This window comes from Gossypium hirsutum, chromosome D03 (genome assembly GCF_007990345.1).
Source record: "Gossypium hirsutum isolate 1008001.06 chromosome D03, Gossypium_hirsutum_v2.1, whole genome shotgun sequence".
NCBI lineage: Eukaryota > Viridiplantae > Streptophyta > Magnoliopsida > Malvales > Malvaceae > Gossypium > Gossypium hirsutum.
In genome coordinates this window covers 40473650-40494249 of record NC_053439.1, presented here as the reverse complement: position 1 = coordinate 40494249, position 20600 = coordinate 40473650, and the positions used below count along the sequence as shown (strand labels likewise).

The following is a 20600-nucleotide window of genomic DNA, read 5'->3' as shown; positions in this document are numbered from 1 at the left end:
TTTAAATAAACTTATAATAATAATTAAACATGCATTAGGACAACTTAGCAAAATTTCCAAGACAATCACGTAGGTATCGATACTAGAACATGGGTATCGATATTTTCTTGGCATGGTATCAATACCGTTAGCAAAATTTATACCAAATCAGTATTATGTTTCTCCTCTAAAATAAAAGTCTCGAAAAATATCGGTACCTTTGCAAAAGTATCGATAAAATTACACCGAGTATTGATACTCGTGATTTGGTATCGATACCAATTTACGTTATTGTCTCCCTGCACATTTTAAAATCACAAAGGTATCATTTTTGCAACAGGAATATCTATACCTCTGCTCCAGACCAGAAAAATACAACATACTTGAGCATATAAATCATTCCAACATGTACCAAATCACCATGCTATCATATCATCATCAAATAAACATCAAAATGGTTGTAATACTAGTCTTAAACATCAAAAGTAAGTTCGAGCTATAATCAACATAATATGAAAATAATTTCATAAACTTAGGAGCATATAGTCTATAGAAGCATCCAAAACATCATGGCAAATATCAGTAAAATTCTACCACATTGCCTTATTCCCAAAACGAAAACAGATAACAATAACCCCTACGAGATAACAGAAAAGGACTTGCTTGGATCACCCTCGGAACCACGCAGCTCACACTGACACACAACTAATCTGCAATGGTTTAAAAGGAGTGGGTGAGCTTAACAAGATTAGTGAATTCTCAGAATAACCACAATGCAAACAATTCATCAAGTATCAACAAAACAAACATATAACATAACCTCACAGTTACAACTCTAGTGTCATATTATTATTATTCATGCATTATTACTAGTTTTTTTACATAGTAAACATATTCACTTTTAAGCATATATCATAGTACTCATATAATCACCTAACATACAAGCATATATCACAATGTTCAAATAATCACATAACATTTAAGCATATATCACAATACTTGTAGAATCTCATAACATTCAAGCATATAACACAATACTTATATAATCACATAACTTTTAAGAATATATTACAATACTCGTATAATCACATAACATTAAAGCATAAATTGCAATACTCGTATAATCACATAACATTCATAATTTAAGATAATTTGGCACTGAGCTATGAAACATAAAAGTGAGCTCTATCATCACTTATTAGATACACAGATCTCCAGCACACCACATAAACTCATAGAGTCAAACATGTCCCAAAAGTAAAGCATAAAGCTAACACTCTCCTTATTTCCCTTCACATGTCCCATTGAATGGAGCTTAGCTCACATTCTTTTATCCCTCCAACATGTCCCAGGGCCTCAATGCCCAAAATCATTATACATATAGGTGAGTACTCACAATCCTGTGGCATGCCAACTAATCCAATGGTCTTAAAGATCACAAGGCCAAAATATTTGTTATTAACATACACATATTACTTATCGTTCACTGCACTTATTCATTGCAAATATCACATTATAACACAACATTATCGCTGTCATCTAGCATGTATAACATGCTTACTTTTACACTTTCTCAACGGTTATCATAGATACATCTCACATGTGATAACATCTCATCTCAATTCATATATTTACAACCACATAAGCACACTGTTCACAAGATAACAAAGGTATGAGAAAGCTTACACTCAATTTAGAGTAGGGGTTTAGGCTACTTGTAACCTTACAAGGACTAACAACATTTTTTTTTATTTTACCAAATTGATAAATTTTATATTTCATTATAGTGATATATTCTATATTCTAAAATTATTGGCTATTATTGTCATTTAATTTGAGAAGATTTTTACCCCCTTCACCTCTATATAAAAAACCCATTTGTTGTTTGGGTAAGTAATACATAAGAAAATGAAAAAGAATAAACCATTCAAATAACCCCCTTTGATTTACAAGCCATAAAAAGGAAAAAGGTTAAGTTTGCTTATATCACCAATGATTTAGCAAGGAAAGCCACCTATAAGAAAAGAAAGAAGGATTTGATGAAAAAGATGATTGAGTTGAGCATCCTTTCTGGGATCGACACTTGTGCTAACAAGAATAGTCCTTATGCATCCCCACCCGAGGTTTGGCCATCCCCCATAGGAGTCCAACAAGTGCTCTCCAAGTTCAAGATGATCCATGAGTAGGAAAAAGGAAAGAATATGGTGAACCAAGAGAGTTTCCTCTCCCAAAGGACCTTTAAAGTAGTATAACAACTCAAGAAGCATTGCAAGGACAATCGTGAAAAAAAGAATATTTGAGCTAAAGGGGTCGTCAATGGTTTGAACTTTTGAGAGATAAAAGATCTCAGCTTGCTGCTTAATCAAATAATGAGTAATATCAATAAGAGGATGGATGAATTGCTATGACACCCCTTTATGCTCAAGGGGCATCGTTATTATCATCCTCATTAATGGTTGCATTGCCACAAATGACAATGATAATGCCCAAAGCGATACCGAGGACAGGTATGAAAGACATCGTGCAATCGGAGGTGAATAACATGGATCCAATGAAGAGGAAACAATGGATCATGAAGTTGATGAACAACAACAACAACAATAATGTAACGCACTGAATAATTTATTTTTGTTTCTCTAAATATCTGACACAAATGTGTATTTGCTTCAGTGGTTAAGTGTTCTGGGTGTGTGCATGAGGTCTTAGGTTCAAGTCTCACCTTTAGAAAATTTTGGTTATTTTTAGATCCAAGCCTTACCCTTGTTGAGTGGGCTTATATAAAACTTTCTGTTAATCCATATCAGAATGAGCCTGTTGGTTCGAGTGTAAGGGAGTTAGTGTGCTGGACCTATTTTCTTTTGTTCAAAATTTTCACTCTCTACCAAAGAAATTTTAATGTCAATTCTTCTCAATTTTCTCTATTTCGTTCTTTTCTCCTTTTTGCTATATTCTCTTACCCTGTTAAACTATTGCTGAGTCCTTGTGTTTTGGGAATTTCGTCTCTCTTCTTTCGTTCGGTAAGTGAAGTTTTGGGTATTCTGTAATTTTTGATTTCTAAAACGCTGGTTGGTGCTATATCTGTTGTTTTGGCGAAATGATGAGTAGTTAAGAGATTCATTCCTGTAAATTTATGGTGTAGGTGAAGGTGGTGAACGGTGAAGGTTTACTCTGATAGTCTAAATTGCACTAGGGTCTGTTCGTGTCATCAGTTTCAAAGGCCTCGGGAGTATTTTTACATCAAAATCGTACCAAGTATGTACCCAAAACGCAAAAAAATTGAGCTTCATTGAAAGCTAAAAAACCACACTATCGACGCCACACGGACGTATGCCTAGCCATGTGGTTGGCCATGAGCAAGACACGGCCGTGTGGTTGACGAATGCATGGCTGTGCATAAGACATGATCTTGTGGTGGTGTGAGTGTGGCCATGTGGGCTACACAGGCTACAAGTTGGGTGTGTGGGTCACACGAGCGTGTGGGCCACATAGGCATTTGGGCCAACATGAGCATGTGGGCACATAATTCTAAAATTTTTCTTAGGGTTGATCCAATCGACTGTAGGCCTACCGTAGGGTTGGTAAAGGCTAACCAAACCCTAACACTGTGAGATTTGATAGTTTGATATTCTGCTCTAAATATGACACTATTATGCATATCTGATTATTCTGATTTATATTTATTTGATATCTGTATATGAGCATGTGAACATGTAATTCTAAATATACAAATCTGATTTAGGTGGGATTTGAATATGTTGAGGAAGTGTTCTATATGGCGATCATCGCCGATATTCTGATAGCTTGGCTACACATTATCTGACATGTGTCGTAATGACATGATATGGTGTGTAGGGTTGGGTGGGTATTTTTGAACCCCACATGGTGTGATGGGACGGTCAGAGTTAGTGTGTAGAGGATGGGGGTAGGATTCTGTACATTTGTTTTGCATATTTGTTTTTATTTTCTGAATCTGACTGTGTATGTGATTTCTGTATGTGTAGCATGTCTATTTCTGTTGGGTTACACATTGAGTTTATTTAAACTCACTTCTGTTTGTCTATTCTGTTCAGGTAATTCATAGGCTTAGGCGGATTAGTGCAGCAAAGTCTCGCGGTGACCACTAGTCTATGAACTGACTTTAAATAAATGTTTTATTTATTTAAGGATTAATTCTGAGAGTTTTGTATCAATTGGATTCTCTAAACTATTTGGTTTAATTTTTAGGACTTGGATTTTTCATTTAATACTTTATTTGCGACGAATATCTAAAAACATGGTTTTTACTAAAGAAAAGGTTTTCCAAATTTATGAATGGGATTTTAAGAAAATCACGTTTACTATGACTTCCATTGTAAGTTATGTTATGGCAAACAAACCAATTAAACAACGTTTTCGATAATAGATGTAAAACGAATTTGAGTTTTTAAGCTGGATGATTTATCGAAATGACTCCGTTTTCAAAATCTCTCTTTGTGACATCTCCAGATTCAGCCGTAACGTCTAGGCCATGTTTTGGATGTTACATTTAGTGGTATCAGAGCTAGTTTTTAAAACTCGGGTTGTAAATTTTAGGAACCAAAATTGTGTTTTAAAAATAACTGGTTTTCAAACAATTTGGATGATTTTTAGAAAGTATGTGGTACACAGTCTCCGGCGCCGATCCTATAAGTATTTATGAACTTAGATAGAATATTCTGAAAACACTGTAGTTAGTACTTTCTAAAACTATGCTGAAATAGTTAGAGACTGAACCCTTTGAAAATATTTTTGAAATTTTGATGATTTACGCATAAATATCTGCTAATAAATATTGGAACTGATACATAAAATTTTATAATGTAGATAAAATTTAAATACATAGTGGAACTCGTGGACGTGATATTCATGGCCGTGGTATATGCTGTAGGGGGCTCGAGCTGAGTCTTTCTCTCTGGACAGTATGTGAAATTTAAACACGAGTAAGACACCAATTTCGCCTACTATTGAGATTGGGTCTCTAAGCCGTTTGGCTAGGGATGACGCATTGTCCCAAGACATGTTGAGGGTATTGGAAAGGGTTGCTGGGCCCTATTCTAGATTTAGGGGTTGTGGGTCGGTAACTGAACGACTCCGGTCCAATGGTGCTGAGCTGTTTAGGGGTGTCACTAGAGTCGCCCCTACTGTGGCTAAGTATTGGTTGGAGGCCATCGAGAGGACTATGAATGATATAGACTGTACTCCCGAGCAGAAACTTAAGGGTGCAGTCTATTTGCTTCGCCACGAGGCGTATCAGTGGTGGTTATTGTTTGAAGAGGGTGCTCAGCAGGATCGTCTGAACTAGGATTTCTTTAAAACTGCTTTTCAGGGGAAATATGTGGCGCGAGCTATGTAGATGTTGTTAGATGTGAGTTCATGAATCTCACGCAAGGTGATAGATCTGTGGCCTAGTATGAGGTTGAGTTTTTGAGGTTGAGCCACTACGCTCGAGGCATGGTGGCATCTGAATATGAGAAATACGCCCGCTTTGAGGATGGTTTAAGGGATAATTTGGGGGTACTGATTGCTCCACAAAGGAAGCGAAAGTTCACGGTTCTGGTAGATAGGGCGAAGATCGCCAACGAGTTTAAGCGTGTAGAGCGCCAGAATAGGGACACAGAGAGAGACAAGAATAAGAGGGATTCAGAGCCCTCTATTTTTGTTTACAATCCCAAGAAACGGGCCATAACTGATGGGCTGATTAGAGTAAGGGTTCCTGTTGCCCCTAATGAGATTCAGCCTTGTGGGGATTATGGTAGGCACCATCCGGGCGAGTGTTGGAGCAGGTTAAGGGCTTGTTTGAGGTGTGGGTTTTTAGAGCATCAGATTAGAGAGTGTCCACAGTGGGCTGATCAAATGCAAGCTTCAAGACCGGGTTTTGTACAGCCTCATAGGGCAGTTCAGCAGCCACCTAGGGGTTGTGGACTGGCTAGGGGTGGTAATGGTTTGGACCTAGGATAGAGAGCACCGAGTAGAGGTACTAATGAGACTGAAGCGAGGCAACCTGCACTGGTTTATGCTACTCGACACCGAGAGGATAGAGATGCTCCTAATGTTATCATGGGTACGTTCTTTATTTTTTATGTACCTTATACTACTCTGGTAGACATAGGTTCTACACACTCCTATGTAGCTACTTCTGTTTCTGAAAACTTGGGGATTTCGATTGAGAGCACTTCTAGTGAGATAACTATACTGAGTCCGTTGAGACAGCCTGTTCGGGTTAGTAAACTTTATAGAAATGTTCTATTAGAGGTGCAAGGGGATGTATTTTTGACAAATCTGATGGAGTTACCGTTTGGGGAGTTTGACTTGATTCTAGATATGGATTGGTTGGTTGAGGATCGAGTTAGTTGGATTGCGCGACTAAGAGGGTCGTTCTAAGGACTGAGGATGATAAGGAGGTGGTTGTGTTCAGTGATCGTCAAGATTATCTGTCCAATGCGATCTTCGCTTTTGTGGCTGAGAAATTGGTTTGGAAAGGGTGTGAGTCGTATATGGCCTATGTAAGTGTTTCTATTTCTAGGGACTCTTCTGTCGGGGATATTAGAACAGTGAGGGAATTTCTGGATTTCTTTTCTGAGGAGTTACCAAGTTTACCTCCGAGTTGAGAAGTTGAGTTCGACATTGAGCTTCTATCAGGTACACCTCTGGTGTCCATCGCTCCCTACTAAATGGCACCGAAGGAACTTACAGAGCTTAAGTCTCGCGGTGACCACTAGTCTATGAAATGACTTTAAATAAAGGTTTCATTTATTTAAGGATTATTTCTGAGAGTTTTGTATCAATTGGATTCTTCGGACTATTTGGTTTAATTTTTGGGACTTGGATTTTTCGTTTAATACTTTATTTGCGATGGATATCTAAAAACATGGTTTTTACTAAAGTAAAGGTTTTCCAAATTTATGAATGGGATTTTAAGAAAATCAAGTTTACTATGACTTCCGCTGTAAGTTATGTTTTTGCAAAAAAAATCAATTAAACAACATTTTTGACAATAGATATAAAATGAATTTGAGTTATTAAGCTGGGATGAATTATTTAAACGACTCCGTTTCGAAAATCCCTCTTTGTGACATCTCTAGATTCGGCCATAACCTCTAGGCCGGGTTTGGGGTGTTTCAAATAACAACAACAATCCTCAAACTCATGTGGGAGGCAAGGAGATGTTGTTCCAGTTTGGTGACAACATCACCCCAACAATGGCCACTAAACCAAAAAAATTTTTCCCTTGGGAGAAATGAGAGATCATTTGAGTTATCTGTTTAATTTTATTACGGCCTTTGATCCAAAGGTATTTTATCAGGTTATGTTATGATGGTGTTGTGTTTTTAAAGTTTGCTCATAGATCACAATCTTTTCCCTTGAACTAAAGCACCTATATCATGTTCCCTTTTAGCATTCAAACATTATGTTTGTTGTTTCAATTGAGAGTTATGTTATTTACCTAATTTAGAGAGTTTTTATCTTTTAAAATTTTTTATGCTTGAATCTTATTTACTTCTATGAAAAAAAATATTAAGTTTATAAGTTAGATTAGATCTTATTTGATAATTTTTAGAATGAGATTTCCAGTAAAAATACATAAAAGCTATCTCTAATGCATGCTATAATTCAATCTAGGAATACACTTTATTATTTTTGAGAAAGTCAATGAAGGGATTAAAAAAAATGAGAGACAATTAGGGAATGGTAAAACTAGAGTTGTTGTGACTTTTTTTTTAAATTTTGTTGCATCAAAACTATATGTTTGATGTGTGTTTGGTTGGTATTCATATTATTTTTCTATTCAACATATAAATTTGTATTAGTACATTTTAGTAATTCATTTTACAGTATTAATATATGTTTTCAATCATATGTTTGTATTATGTTTTTTTTCATCATGTTGGAAAGTTTATAAATATATATTGACAACTTGTATAAATATTAAAAATAGGATAAGAAATTGTATATCATTGGACAAGTCTAATTTGTTTTAATTGGGTTAATTTGGATTGATTAATTCATGTTGCAAAACATTTTTTTCCATTTGGTTTTGAGAGTTGGGATTGGATCATTAGGTGTTTGAATTATTTCAGATTATGATAAGTATGTTTACCTATTTAGTCATTTCAAGTTCATGTCAATTTAAGTTACGATTGGACGAGTTTGGATTCTCACTTTTTGGGGTAAAATCAAGTGAAGTCTTATTTAGATTCAGATTGACCAGGTTGGGTTTCGATTTTAGATTAGAATTTATAAGCATATATGAAATAATATGAATATATGATTAATTTAAAACTTATATAATAAACATTATTAAAATTATAAAATAATTTAATATAAATTACAAAATTACACATGAGGCTTCATTCAATTTACATTGAAATGTGAATTTTATGCAATTGTAAAGATGAATTCTTCGTTTTAATATATTGTACAAACCACTAGCATTGTGATAGATATAAAACTAATTTACATTTACTTACTACATAAAAATAGTTTTATTTATTACAATATACAATTATATTAAAATCAAAGTTACATTTATACAATTAAATAAATATTTTAAACTTTGTTGTGTATAATTAAACTAAATTATTTTTAATAAACTAATTAAAAAATTAAGGGGATTAAAAATTAAATACTCAATCTTTACTTTAAAATTAAATGTGTTGAATTTGAATTGTAAAAGATGGTTTGGTATTTACCAAAAGTTTAATCTTGAATATAAATATATTGTTTAATAAATATAAATTTTAAAAATATAAATAACTAAACAAGTTAAATTTTAATTAAAAAGTAGACAAATAAAATATATTTTTTTATAATAATTCCTTCGAAAAAAAAAACCATAACAAAGTAGCTGTTTTAAATTCTTATCATTTTATTTAAAAGATATTATATTGTTCAGTAAATGTATTCTTTACAAACTTATAAATTTTTTTTGTTCATGCTTGCAATTAAATAAATTAGTTAAGTATTTTTCAACTTTTATTATCAAACCCATAAAAAATTAATTTATTTAAAACTTAATTTTGAATTAAAATTTTTGGAATCAAATTTTTTAGAATGCAAAAACAAGAAGGAAATATATAAATTAAGGGCAAACAAAAAGATACGTTAGTTATAGATGTTATAGATACTCAATTTTCGATACTAATGCTTTATCTTTTCCTTGAAAAAAATATTAAATTTCAGGAATTTTGTTACTAAGTGTATCTCTTAGAGAGCAACAACTCTTGTTTAGAATAGTTGTTGCTCAGAACAGTTGTTGTTCAGAGAACAACTATGTCCAGAATAGCTATGTACAAAATAAGGCTTTAGTTATAACAATTGTTATCTAATGTTGTTGTTATTTTAGAATAACTTATGTTAAGAACAACTAAAGTTTAGAACAACTATTATTTAGAATAATGGCATTTCAAGAATACTTATGTTTAGAACAACCATTATTTGGAACAACTTGTATCTAGAACAATTGTGTTTTTTCAGAAGAGCTTTTATTCAGAACAAGTTTTACCAAGAAAAGCATCACTACGAAACAACTATTATTCGAAACAATCTCTACATTAAGAACAAATATGGCGAGAACAACTCAGGTTTGGAACAATGAACAATAATCATTATTCAGGAACAACTCATCCAAGAACAACCATCGCCTTGTGTTTCAAGAGATGTTCCGTGAAAAATGTTTCACATGGTATTGCTTCCGTAGAAGAAGTGGGAATAACCCCGTAATATGGTAAGGTTTTTAGGTTGTCTTAACTCTTGGGTTGTTCCAGAGAGCTTGGCTTGGTGGATCAAATATAGAGGTACTTAAGAGTTCTCTTCTTAACATTTTCCTGTAATACTAAGTTATTTTCCTCCATTTCAGAAACATAATGAATTTTTCTTCACTATTCACCATCACCAACAAAACCTTTGATTTTGTCATCTCTTAAGTTTGTGGGTTTTTCAGATTTTTGAATAAACCTCTATTTTTCTTCCATCAAAGGTAAAAATTTGTCTTTCTATTAGTTTTAAATGTTATCTGGTCTTTTAAAATTGAGTTTTTAGCCATTAAATCATAAGTTTTAAATAAAAAGCCTAAAATTGGGTTGTTAATGGTAGTTTTGAGATTTTGAATAAAAATGAGGCTTCAAAGTGTTTTTCATTAATTTTGATGTGACTAGAAGGTTTCTAAACATTCCTTAAAGTTTCGCTAAAGAATTCCAACATTTTAATGAATTTTCGTGAAAATTACCATTGTGTGTCAAAATATCGAATCCATGAATCGGTATAGTTTTGAGTAGCTTGAAGGTTGGAAATTGTTCCTAGATGAATAATTAGATTATTGGAATCTATTATAGGAAATGAGAATGAGTAAAGATTAAGATATTTAAATTTCAAGTTTGCTAGTCAAAATTTCAGTTTCATGAGGAATATAGATTATGCTTGCTTTTTGGTTGGTTTAGATGAGTCTTTGGCTACTAATTGATTTTGTATATTGTGTAGTTATTATGCGTGAAACATTGGAACCATTGAAGCCTTCTACGAGCAAGGCGAAAGGCAAGGAAAAGCTAGTTTAAGCTTTAGGCAATTAGGTGAAAGCATGATCGATGAGTGCTTGAAATCACTATTTATAAACACGATTAATAATGTTAATTGGAAGCATAGGAGTAACCTAAACCCCTATACTAAGTTCTAAGCGTAAGCTTTCTATTTCTCTTGTTTTATTTTGTCAAATTATGTGATTATGTGAAAAATTATAGATTGATTATTATGATGCGATATTGTGGCATGAGATATGTGTGATGACTATTGTGAATTTTGTTGCATTATAGGCATGATATACATGCCAAATCAATGTGATAATGATATGATACTATGCAAATATGCAACGAAAGTGACCGAAATTTCGGTAAGTACATATGTCTTGAATTGTGGAATGTGATATTACTATGACAGGTAATATGTGAGAATCTTGTGTGTGATATATGATGTACTGATTTTAATGAACACATATGTGGTTAGATATGTGATGGCTCAATGAGCATTATTGTGGCACTTAAGGTGCACTAAAATGTGAATTCGATAAGCATGCAATATGTACAAGTTTGTGATGTAAATTGATTAATAGAAATAGAAATGATGTGCATTAAATCAATAATTAAAATTTTTTGATTGTGGATATTTTAGCCTTGTGATCTCTTGAAACCGTTGGATATAGTTGGCATGCCATAAGATTGTGAGTACTCACCCTTGTGTTTTGTGATTTGGGTATTGAGGCCCTAGGACAATTTGGAGAGATAAGAGAATTTGAGCCAAGCTCCATTCACCAAGATCTGTTGGTGTGTAAGAGAGTGTTAGTAAAATGCTATGCTTTTGGGATATGTTCGACTCTACGAGTCATTTGGTGTGTTGGAGATATGTGTATCCGATGTGTGGTGATAGAGCTCAGTTTTATGTTTTATAGCCTCAAGTGTCAAGTTATTGTTTAAATGTGATCTTATTTATTGTGATAATACAATGTGAGATGGATGCATAAACATGTAAAAAATATGCTAAATGAGTCAATTTAAGTTTCGTGAAAATGTTAGTATGTTATCATAGTAAATTGTGTATGTACTTGTGGTTTGGGTCGTTTTCATTTAACTTGTGAATTCATGTGAATATATTAGCTAGACTTGTGAGTTATTAAAGCATATATACGTTCTTAGTCTTGATGAATTATTGAAAAATGAATTATTTGAATATGAGTTTAGTGTAGTTATACATGAGAGTATATGCTATTTTTATGATTTAATGAAGCGTGGATATGTTTTTTTGACTTGTTTAGAATATTGTTGTGAATGTGTTGTAGCATGCTTTTGTTTAACCTTTGATATTGTGTATACACTATGGTTGTTTCGACATTCACTGAGCTTGATTAAGAGCACCCACTCCTTTTAAAACCTTTGCAGTCTGTTAACATTGCGGTGTGAGCGGTGCGAGGATACCAAGGAAGTGATCCAAGTTAGGCTTTAGTTTTTGTGTAGGTTATGTTATTATTATTTGAACTATGGGAATGAGGCAATGTGGTAGACTTTTAGCTGATTGATGTCATGATGTTTTAGATGCTTACATGACTTTATTGCTTTTAGGATTTATGGATATCAACCTTGACATGTTGATTCTTGCTCGGGCATATTTTGATGTTTGAACTATTATTATAGTCGTTTTGAAAATTATTTGATGTCATAAAAGTTGCATGTTGAATGGAATTAAGTTAGGTTGGACTAATTACTTTAATATGTTGTATTTTTATTGTTTGGAGCAGAGGTATCGATATTTGGGTTTTTAAAATGATACCTCCATGATATTTTGAAAGTGTAGGAAGTCAGTAACTCAATTTGGTATTAATACCATATCATAAGTATCAATACTCGAGGTAATAAAAGTGATACTTTATGAAAGGTACCGATAATTTCTGAGATTTTGATTTTAAACGAGAAACAGAATGTTGTTTTAGTATCAATTTTCCAAGCAGTATTAATATCAATTGAGAGAAATAACGATACCTTTGATTCAGTATCGATACCTACGTGAATAATTCAAAATTTTTGTTTAGTGGTCTAAAAGCATGTCTAAGTCTAGTTTTAAGTTCACTTGATGAATTTTTATCATGTTTTAATGAGTATGATGTGTGACGGTGGTTTGGCATCCTAATATTTGGGCTCCACCACTAAGTCAGGTATAGGGTCTAAAAAACTCAAGTACCCATTCTAATTCAGCCCAACTCTGGGAAAGTGTTCGTTGTGTATAGTGATGCGTCCTATACTGGTTTGGGTTGTTTTCTGATGTAGGAGGGTAAGGTGTTAACATATGCATCTAGACAATTTAAGCAGCATGAGGGTAATTATTCGACACATGACCTTGAGCTTATCGCGATTGTCTTTGCTCTTAAGATTTGGAGACATTTTCTGTACAGTGAGAGGTGTATCATCTACACTGATCACAAGAGCCTCAAGTATCTCCTTACTCAGAAAGAGTAGAATCTTAGGCAACATCATTGGATCAAGTTGCTTAAGGACTATGATTGCACGATAAAGTATCATCCCAGTAAGGCCAATGTGGTGGTTGATGCTCTTAGTCGAAGATCTATGTCTGAGTAGAGGGCGATGTTTTCTCGCCTAAGTTTGTTTGATGATGGTGGGATTCTAGCCAAGTTGCAAGTTAAGCCAACTTGGTTAACTGGGGTTCAGAATAAGTAGCTTCTAGATGAGTCTCTAATTAGTCAAGTTCAGTAGATTGATGGGGGTAAGACTTCAAATTTCAGGTTTAATAGTGATGGTATTTTGTGTTTTTTAGGTCAGATCCGCTTGCCTAGTGATGTGGATTTAAGGCAATCTATTCTACGGGAAGAACATAGTAGCCCTTATGTTATGCATCCTAGTGGTAATAAGATGTATTGTGACCTCCAAGAGTTGTATTTTGTCCCATGGTTTGACGTGCTAGCAAGTTAAGGTTGAGCACCAACTTTTTCTGGTTTGTTGCAACCCGTTAAGATTCCATTGTGGAAATGGGAACGCATAACTATGGACTTTGTTAGTGGGTTACCCTTAACACCTACTAAGAAGAATTCTTTTTGGGTTATTGTATATCAGTTGACTAAGTCTACTCACTTCATTCCAGTCAGGACTGATTACTCTTTTTGGGTTTTGGTATTTATTATCTCAAATCAAGATCCTAGTTTCACTTCTCATTTTTGGAAGAAATTCCATGAGGCTCTAAGTACTTGATTGGACTTTAGTACAATATTTCATCTGCAGACTGATGGTCAGCTGAGAGAGTAATTTAGATTTTAGAGGATATGCTTAAAAGTTGTGTTATTAACTTCTGAGGTATTTGGGAGGAGTTTCTGTCGCTAGCTGAATTTACTCACAATAATATTTTTCAGTCTATCATTCAGATGGCACCTTACGAGGCATTGTATAGTCAAAAATGTTTCAGTCCGCTTTGTTGGATCGAGTTAGGTAAGAGGAAGGTTTTGGGTCTTGAGTTGGTGGCTGAGACTGTGGATAAGGTTTGTTTGATTCGAGATCGACTTAAGGTCACTTGTGATAGACAAAATTCTTATACAAACCTTAAGAGGAAGGATATTGAGTTTGAAGTGGGGGACCGTGGTTTCCTTAAGGTATCTTCATAGAAGAAGTTTCTCAGATTTGGTCATAAGGGAAAGTTAAGCCCTCGATTCATTAGGTTGTATTAGATTCTGAGGCGTGTTGGGCTGGTTTCTTATCAATTACAGCTACCTCTAGAGTTGGATCGTATCCATGACGTCTTTCACGTGTCCATGTTGAGGCATTATGGATCTGGTCTTTCTTATGTGGTTCCAGTGGAGGAAATTGAGTTAAGATCGGATTTGTCTTTTGAAAAGGAGTCGGTACAAATTTTGGATCATAAGGTTAAGGTCTCGAGGAGAAAGACCATTTCATTAGTTAAGGTCTTATGGTGGAATCATGGTTCAGAAGAAGGTCACTTAGGAGCTTGAGGACTCGATTAGTCAGCAGTATCCCCTTCAGCGGGGTAGCGACTATTTTTTGGCATTGTGTCTGTAAAGTAAGTGTTCAAATGTCATTTAGGGTTTGATTTTTAGTTTATAAGTTTTAATCTTGTGAAATCTTGAGTAATTCGTGTTTGTTAATCGATGCGTTTTGGATGTTGTATGTAGGATCCATAGTGTGTTGTCATGTGATTTATCAGAAATATCACCAGTTGTGTAAACTAACCCAAGAAACTTGACTGAAAATAGGAAAAACTTGAAATAGGGGTTGTTTTCAAAACTGTCAAGCGTCACACTGCCGTGTGGCAGGCCATGTAACAGACCCTGTGCACCACAGGTTCGTGTCTATTAACATGATTATGCATATGCATTAGGGTGGGTACTGATATGATGGAGGAAATGTAATCTGGCAGTTCTACTCCAACTCTGGCAGTTAAATCGCAATTTCAGTCTAGCAGCTTAGCTGCACGTTTATGAGTGGCATACCACCATGTAACAGTTTGATTGGATTGATAGACTCATGTAGTCCTAATTGGCGTGATTGGTTGGACGGAGAAGGTGTGTAGCAAATGGGGATATGATTTACTCTGATATGCTATACGTTCTAAAAATATGAAAATGATATATGTTCTGAAAATATGAAAATTTTGATCTAATATTTGCATATGAGAATTCTATAAGTAAATTTTTGCATGTGAGCCAAGTCACACATTGGGCGTCTAGCTCACTCGTTGTTTTGTTTCATTCCAGGTGATCCTCAGACTTAGGGTTGGGCGGCAATTTTGAAGCTCGGTCTAAACATTTTGGTTTAAAGTATGTTTTGGGTCAAATTACGGACTTTTAGACTTTTTATTTTGCTTTGGAACTTTTATTTTTATTTTGGTATTTATTTTGTAAACGTGCTATTTATAATCGGGAATTTTAATCAAGACAACATAATGAACAAGATACTATGGTTTTATAAGAAAAAAATTTCAATATGTTTTGGCTATTCATATAGCAAAAAAAGCTATTATACTTAGTCTTGCTAGCATACCTATGATCTCTCTGTCATTATTGTCATAAAATTAAAATATTCACCAAATTTATAATAATAATAAAGTACTACACATTATTACATTTCTTAGTTAACAATTTACACTACTTAAATACCAAACACTCTAATATGATAATTATATAACTTCTAGATATCACTTATGAATTATAATATGATTTTTTACCTTTTTTTAATTTTCCAAAATAATATTATTCATCTTTTTTTTTGAACAAATAATTTTTTTATATATTTGATTACCATCAATAACTAAACATTGCCATGGTGCACATGCATGAATGGTATGTGTGAACATTTGCCTTTTATATACTTATATATACGTTATTTTTATCTGAAATTACCGTTTATAAATTAATATAGAAAATGCATATGATTCTTTTTAAATATAGATAAAATATATTATTAGTCCTTCAAATTCTTTCGATTTAATGATTTAGCCCTCGTACTTGAAAAGCTAAAAATTCAATCCTTGTTCTTTTTCAATTTAAAAATCCTATCCCCGTCAATATCATTTTTCGTAGTTTTCGTTAAATTTTATAAACTTAACATGATTATTTTCTGTCAATCATATACCACGCCACATGAGGACGGCTTAATCAACCTGCCAAATTGATAAATTTTGATGGAAAATACTTGCGATTTTAATTATTAGACGGATGTTTTTAAATAAAAGAGTTGAAGGACTTAATTATTAACTTGATAAGTACAAAGGCTAAATCTCAAATTTTGTTTGTACAAAGGACTAGCAACATATTTTTTATTTTACCAAATTGATAAATTTTGTATTTCATTATAGTGCTATATTCTATATTCTAAAATTATTGGCTATTATTGTCATTTAATTTGAGAAGATTTTCACTCCCTTCACCTCTATATAAAGCATCCATATTTGGGTAAGTAATACATATGAAAAAGAAAAAAAAACCATTGAAATCTCCCTCTTTGATTTGCAAGCCATGATAAGGAAGAAGGTTCAGCTTCCTTATATCACCAATGATTCATCAAGGAAAGCCAACTATAAGAAAAGAAATAAGGGTTTGAAGAAAAAGATGAGTGAGTTGAGTACCATTTGTGGGATCAACGCTTGTGCTATCATGTATAGTCCTTATGAATCCTAACTCGAGGTCTGGCTATCCCCCATAGAAGGCCAACAAGTGCTTTCCAAGTTCAGGATGATCCTTGAGATGGAACAAAGAAAGAATATGGTGAACCAAGAGAGTTTCCTCTCCCAAAGGACTGTCAAAGTAGTGGAACAGCTCAAGAAGCATTGCAAGGACAACCAAGAAAAAGAGATGACTCTAATCATGTTCAATAACATTTGTGGTAAATGGGTCATCCATGGTTTCAACTTTAGGGACATAAATGATCTCAATGAAAAAATTAATAATATTGACAAGAGGATGGATGCATTTGCTATGACACCCCTTTATACTCAAAGGGCATCGTCATCATCGTCCTCATCCATGGTTGCACTTCCACTGATGACGATGGTAATGCCCAAAGCAATGTCGAGGACAAGTACAAAGGATATTGTGCAACCGGATGTGAATAACATGGATCCAATGAAGAGGCAACAATGGATCATGGACTTGATGAACAAAAACAACAACAACAATCCTAAAACTCATGTGGAAGGCGATTGGATGATGTTCCAGTTTGGTGACAACATCAACCCCAACAATGGCCATTAAACCAATAATTTTTTTCCCTTAAAAGAAATGAAAGATCATTTGAGCTAACTGTTTAATTTTATTATGGTTTTTGATCCAAAGGTATTTTATCAGTTTATGTTACGATGGTGTTGTGTTTTTTAACTTTGCTCACAAATCACAGTCTTTCCCTTGAACTAAAGCACCAATATCATGTTCCTTTTTAGCATTCAAACATTATGTTTGTTGTTTGAATTGAGAGTTATGTTATTCGCCTAATTTAGAGAGTTTTTATTTCTATCTTTTAAATTTTTTATGCTTGAATTTTATTTTCTTCAATGAAAAAAATTAATAAGTTCTTAAGTTAGATTAGATCTTACTTGATAATTTGGTTTTGAGAGTTGGGATTGGATTATTAGGTGTTTGAATTATTTCAAATTTAGATAAGTATGGTTACTTATTTTGTCATTTCAAGTTCATGTCAATTTAAGTTACCATTGAATGAGTTTGGATTCTTGACTTTTTGGGTTTAAATCAAGCTATACCCTATTTAGATTCAGATTGACCAAGTTGGGTTTTTGAGTTTAGATTAGAATTTATAAGCATATATAAAATAATATGAATACATGAATAATTTAAAACATATATAAAAAAATATTAAAATTATAACATAATTTAAAATAAATTACACATGAGCCTCCATTCAATGTACATTGATATGTGAATTTTATGGAATTGTAAATATGAATTTTTTATTTTAATATATTGCACAAACCACTAGCATCGTGATAGATGTAAAATTAATTTACATTTACTTACAACATAAAAATAGTCTTATTTATCACAATATAAAATTAAATTAAAATCAAAGTTACATTTACACAATTAAATCAATATTAAACTTTGTTGTGTATAATTGAACTAAGTTGTTTTTAATAAACTAATTGAAAATAAAATTAAGGGATTAAAAATTAAATACTTAATTTTTTACTATATAATTCAATACTTAATTATAAAAGATGGTTTAATAAATATAAATTTTAAAAATAAAAATAACTAAACAAGTTAAATTTTAATTAAAAAATAGAAAAATAAAATATATTTTTGATAATAATTCTTTAGAAAAAAATCATAATAAAACAGTTAATTTAAATTATTATCTTTTTATTTAAAATATAATATATTGTTAAGATAAAACAATAAATTAATTGTTCAGTAAATGTATTCTTTACAAAGTGATATGTAATTTATAATTTTTTGGTTCATGCTTGCAATTAAATAAATTAGTTAAATATTTTTCAACTTTTATTATGAAACCCATAAAAAATTTAAATTATTTAAAACTTAAGTCTGAATTGAAATTTTTGGAATCAATTTTTTTACAATGCAAAAACAAGAAGGAAATAAATAAATTAAGGGCAAACAAATAGATATGTTAGCTATAGATGTTGTAGATATTCAATTTTGGTTACTACTGTTTTATCTTTTCTTTGAAGTAAAAAAATTATATTTCAGGAATTTTGTTACCAAGCGTATCTCTTTCGGAGCAACAACTCTTGTTCAGAATAGTTGTTGCTCAGAGAATAACTATGTCCATAATAGCTATGTTCAAAATAGGGCTTTAGTTAGAACAATTGTCATTAAGTGTTGTTATTTGAGAACAACTCCTATTGAGAATAACTAAAGTTCAGAACAACTATTATTTAGAATAATGGCGTTGCAAGAATACTTTTGTTTAGAAAAACCATTGTTTGGAACAACTTGTATTTAGAACAATTGTGTTTTTTCGGAACCAAGAAAAGCATCACTATAGAATCACTCGTTTCCAAATTAGGCACATTTCCCATAGTGAAGGACTCAATTTGAGCCACCCGACGACAACCACCAAACCTTTGCGTACCATGACCAAGCGAACCGCCTGAACTTATTTTACTTATCTACAGTTCAGAAGTCTAAGGTTTAGCTTAGGTTATTAAAAATCCTAGGTCTAATTTTTAGCAAAAGTGCATAGTTATCTTAAAGCAAGAATGTTTTATTTTATAATTTCTTAAGTTTATCAGTATAACTAAAGTAGCTAAAGTGTAAGTAACAAGAGTATAAGTAACTTACTTGGATCAACGTCAGAGACTCAGATTCTTTTCTTTATAAGTTCAAGTATCAAAGTTTAATCAGAATTCCAAAATCCAAATTAAAACAATTTTGAACCCAAAAATCACAGCTCGAGTTTTGAACCTAGGCTCTTATACCATTAAATATAACACTCCAAACTCGGCCTAGATGTTATGATCAAATCTAGAGAAATTACATTAGTTTGTTTAAAAACCCAGAATTTGAAATCTAGCTATAGAAATCATGTAATTCAAAAATACTACTTTTCACAATACTCTCACATGTTATTGAGAAAATCACATGTGAATAACTTATTTATTTTACGAAAAAACACTTAATTTGACACTTAATTTTGCAACAAAAATTTCAGAGTTGATATCTTGAAAATCGTGTTTTCAATAAGTGAAAACGTATAATTTTGTCGATTAAGCATATTCAATAACTTTCATTTTTAAGCTTTGTAAAACTCATATCAAATTTGTAGCGGAAAAACCATAGCTCACTAATTTTGAAAATCAACCGTTTATTTAAATTGGAAGAAATTGTGCATAAAAGAACTAAATAACAAAATCCAAAATTAAACCCGAAACTTTATCCAAAAATTCAAAAGTCCGGAAAAGTTCAATTATTAATAAATCAAGCCATCTTATGCGAGACAATCAGTCCAAGTTTCCAGACGTTGCCCACTCCTAATTCTGTCGATTACCTAAAAAGTCAGATAATTGGGTGAGCTTACAAGCTCAGTGTGTAACTCAACCCAAACAAACAAAATAAAATCAAATACAGTACTAGTTACAGAAATAGATGAAATTTAGATACAAATACAATCTTAGTTTCAGATACGGATACAATTTTATACACAGAACCCGATGCAGATACAATTACAAATGCAAATGCTGAAATAGAAACATATCCTAGCCCCATCCGCTACACATCATCTTTGTCCCACCAATCACACGAAATAAGGTAATGAGTACCCATCCAACCCCACACACCTATAAGTGAGCGTATGTCACTTTTTAGAATAGCGTAGTCAAGCTGCTAGAATCAAACAGTCTGGACAAGCCACCGAATTAGATATGTGGTTATACCATGAATTAAGTCATCCCGGGTTGCCTGGCATGTAACACCCTATACTTGCCCCGATAGCCAAGCTTGAGTAACAGGAAGCTACACCAACATCACACCATCACACGTTACGCCACGTCTCATTAGCATACGAACATCATCACAATTAATCAATTATAGGAGCTTTAAGTTTAAAATACCCTATGCGATGTTTAAA

The 20600-nt window shown here is 32.8% G+C and overlaps 1 protein-coding gene across 1 annotated transcript; it reads left to right on the top strand.

Annotated features, from left to right (window-relative positions):
* The first annotated feature begins 16741 nt into the window (after positions 1 to 16741).
* Positions 16742 to 17248, top strand: LOC107949902 (uncharacterized). Its single transcript, XM_016884667.1, has one exon. It carries the CDS (start codon positions 16742 to 16744, stop codon positions 17246 to 17248), a length of 507 nt encoding a protein of 168 aa, XP_016740156.1.
* The last annotated feature ends 3352 nt before the right edge of the window (positions 17249 to 20600 follow it).

Bases quoted from the DNA above. Each gene is read 5' to 3' on its own strand.
- LOC107949902 (XM_016884667.1), top strand. From the start codon at position 16,742: ATGGAACAAAGAAAGAATATGGTGAACCAAGAGAGTTTCCTCTCCCAA.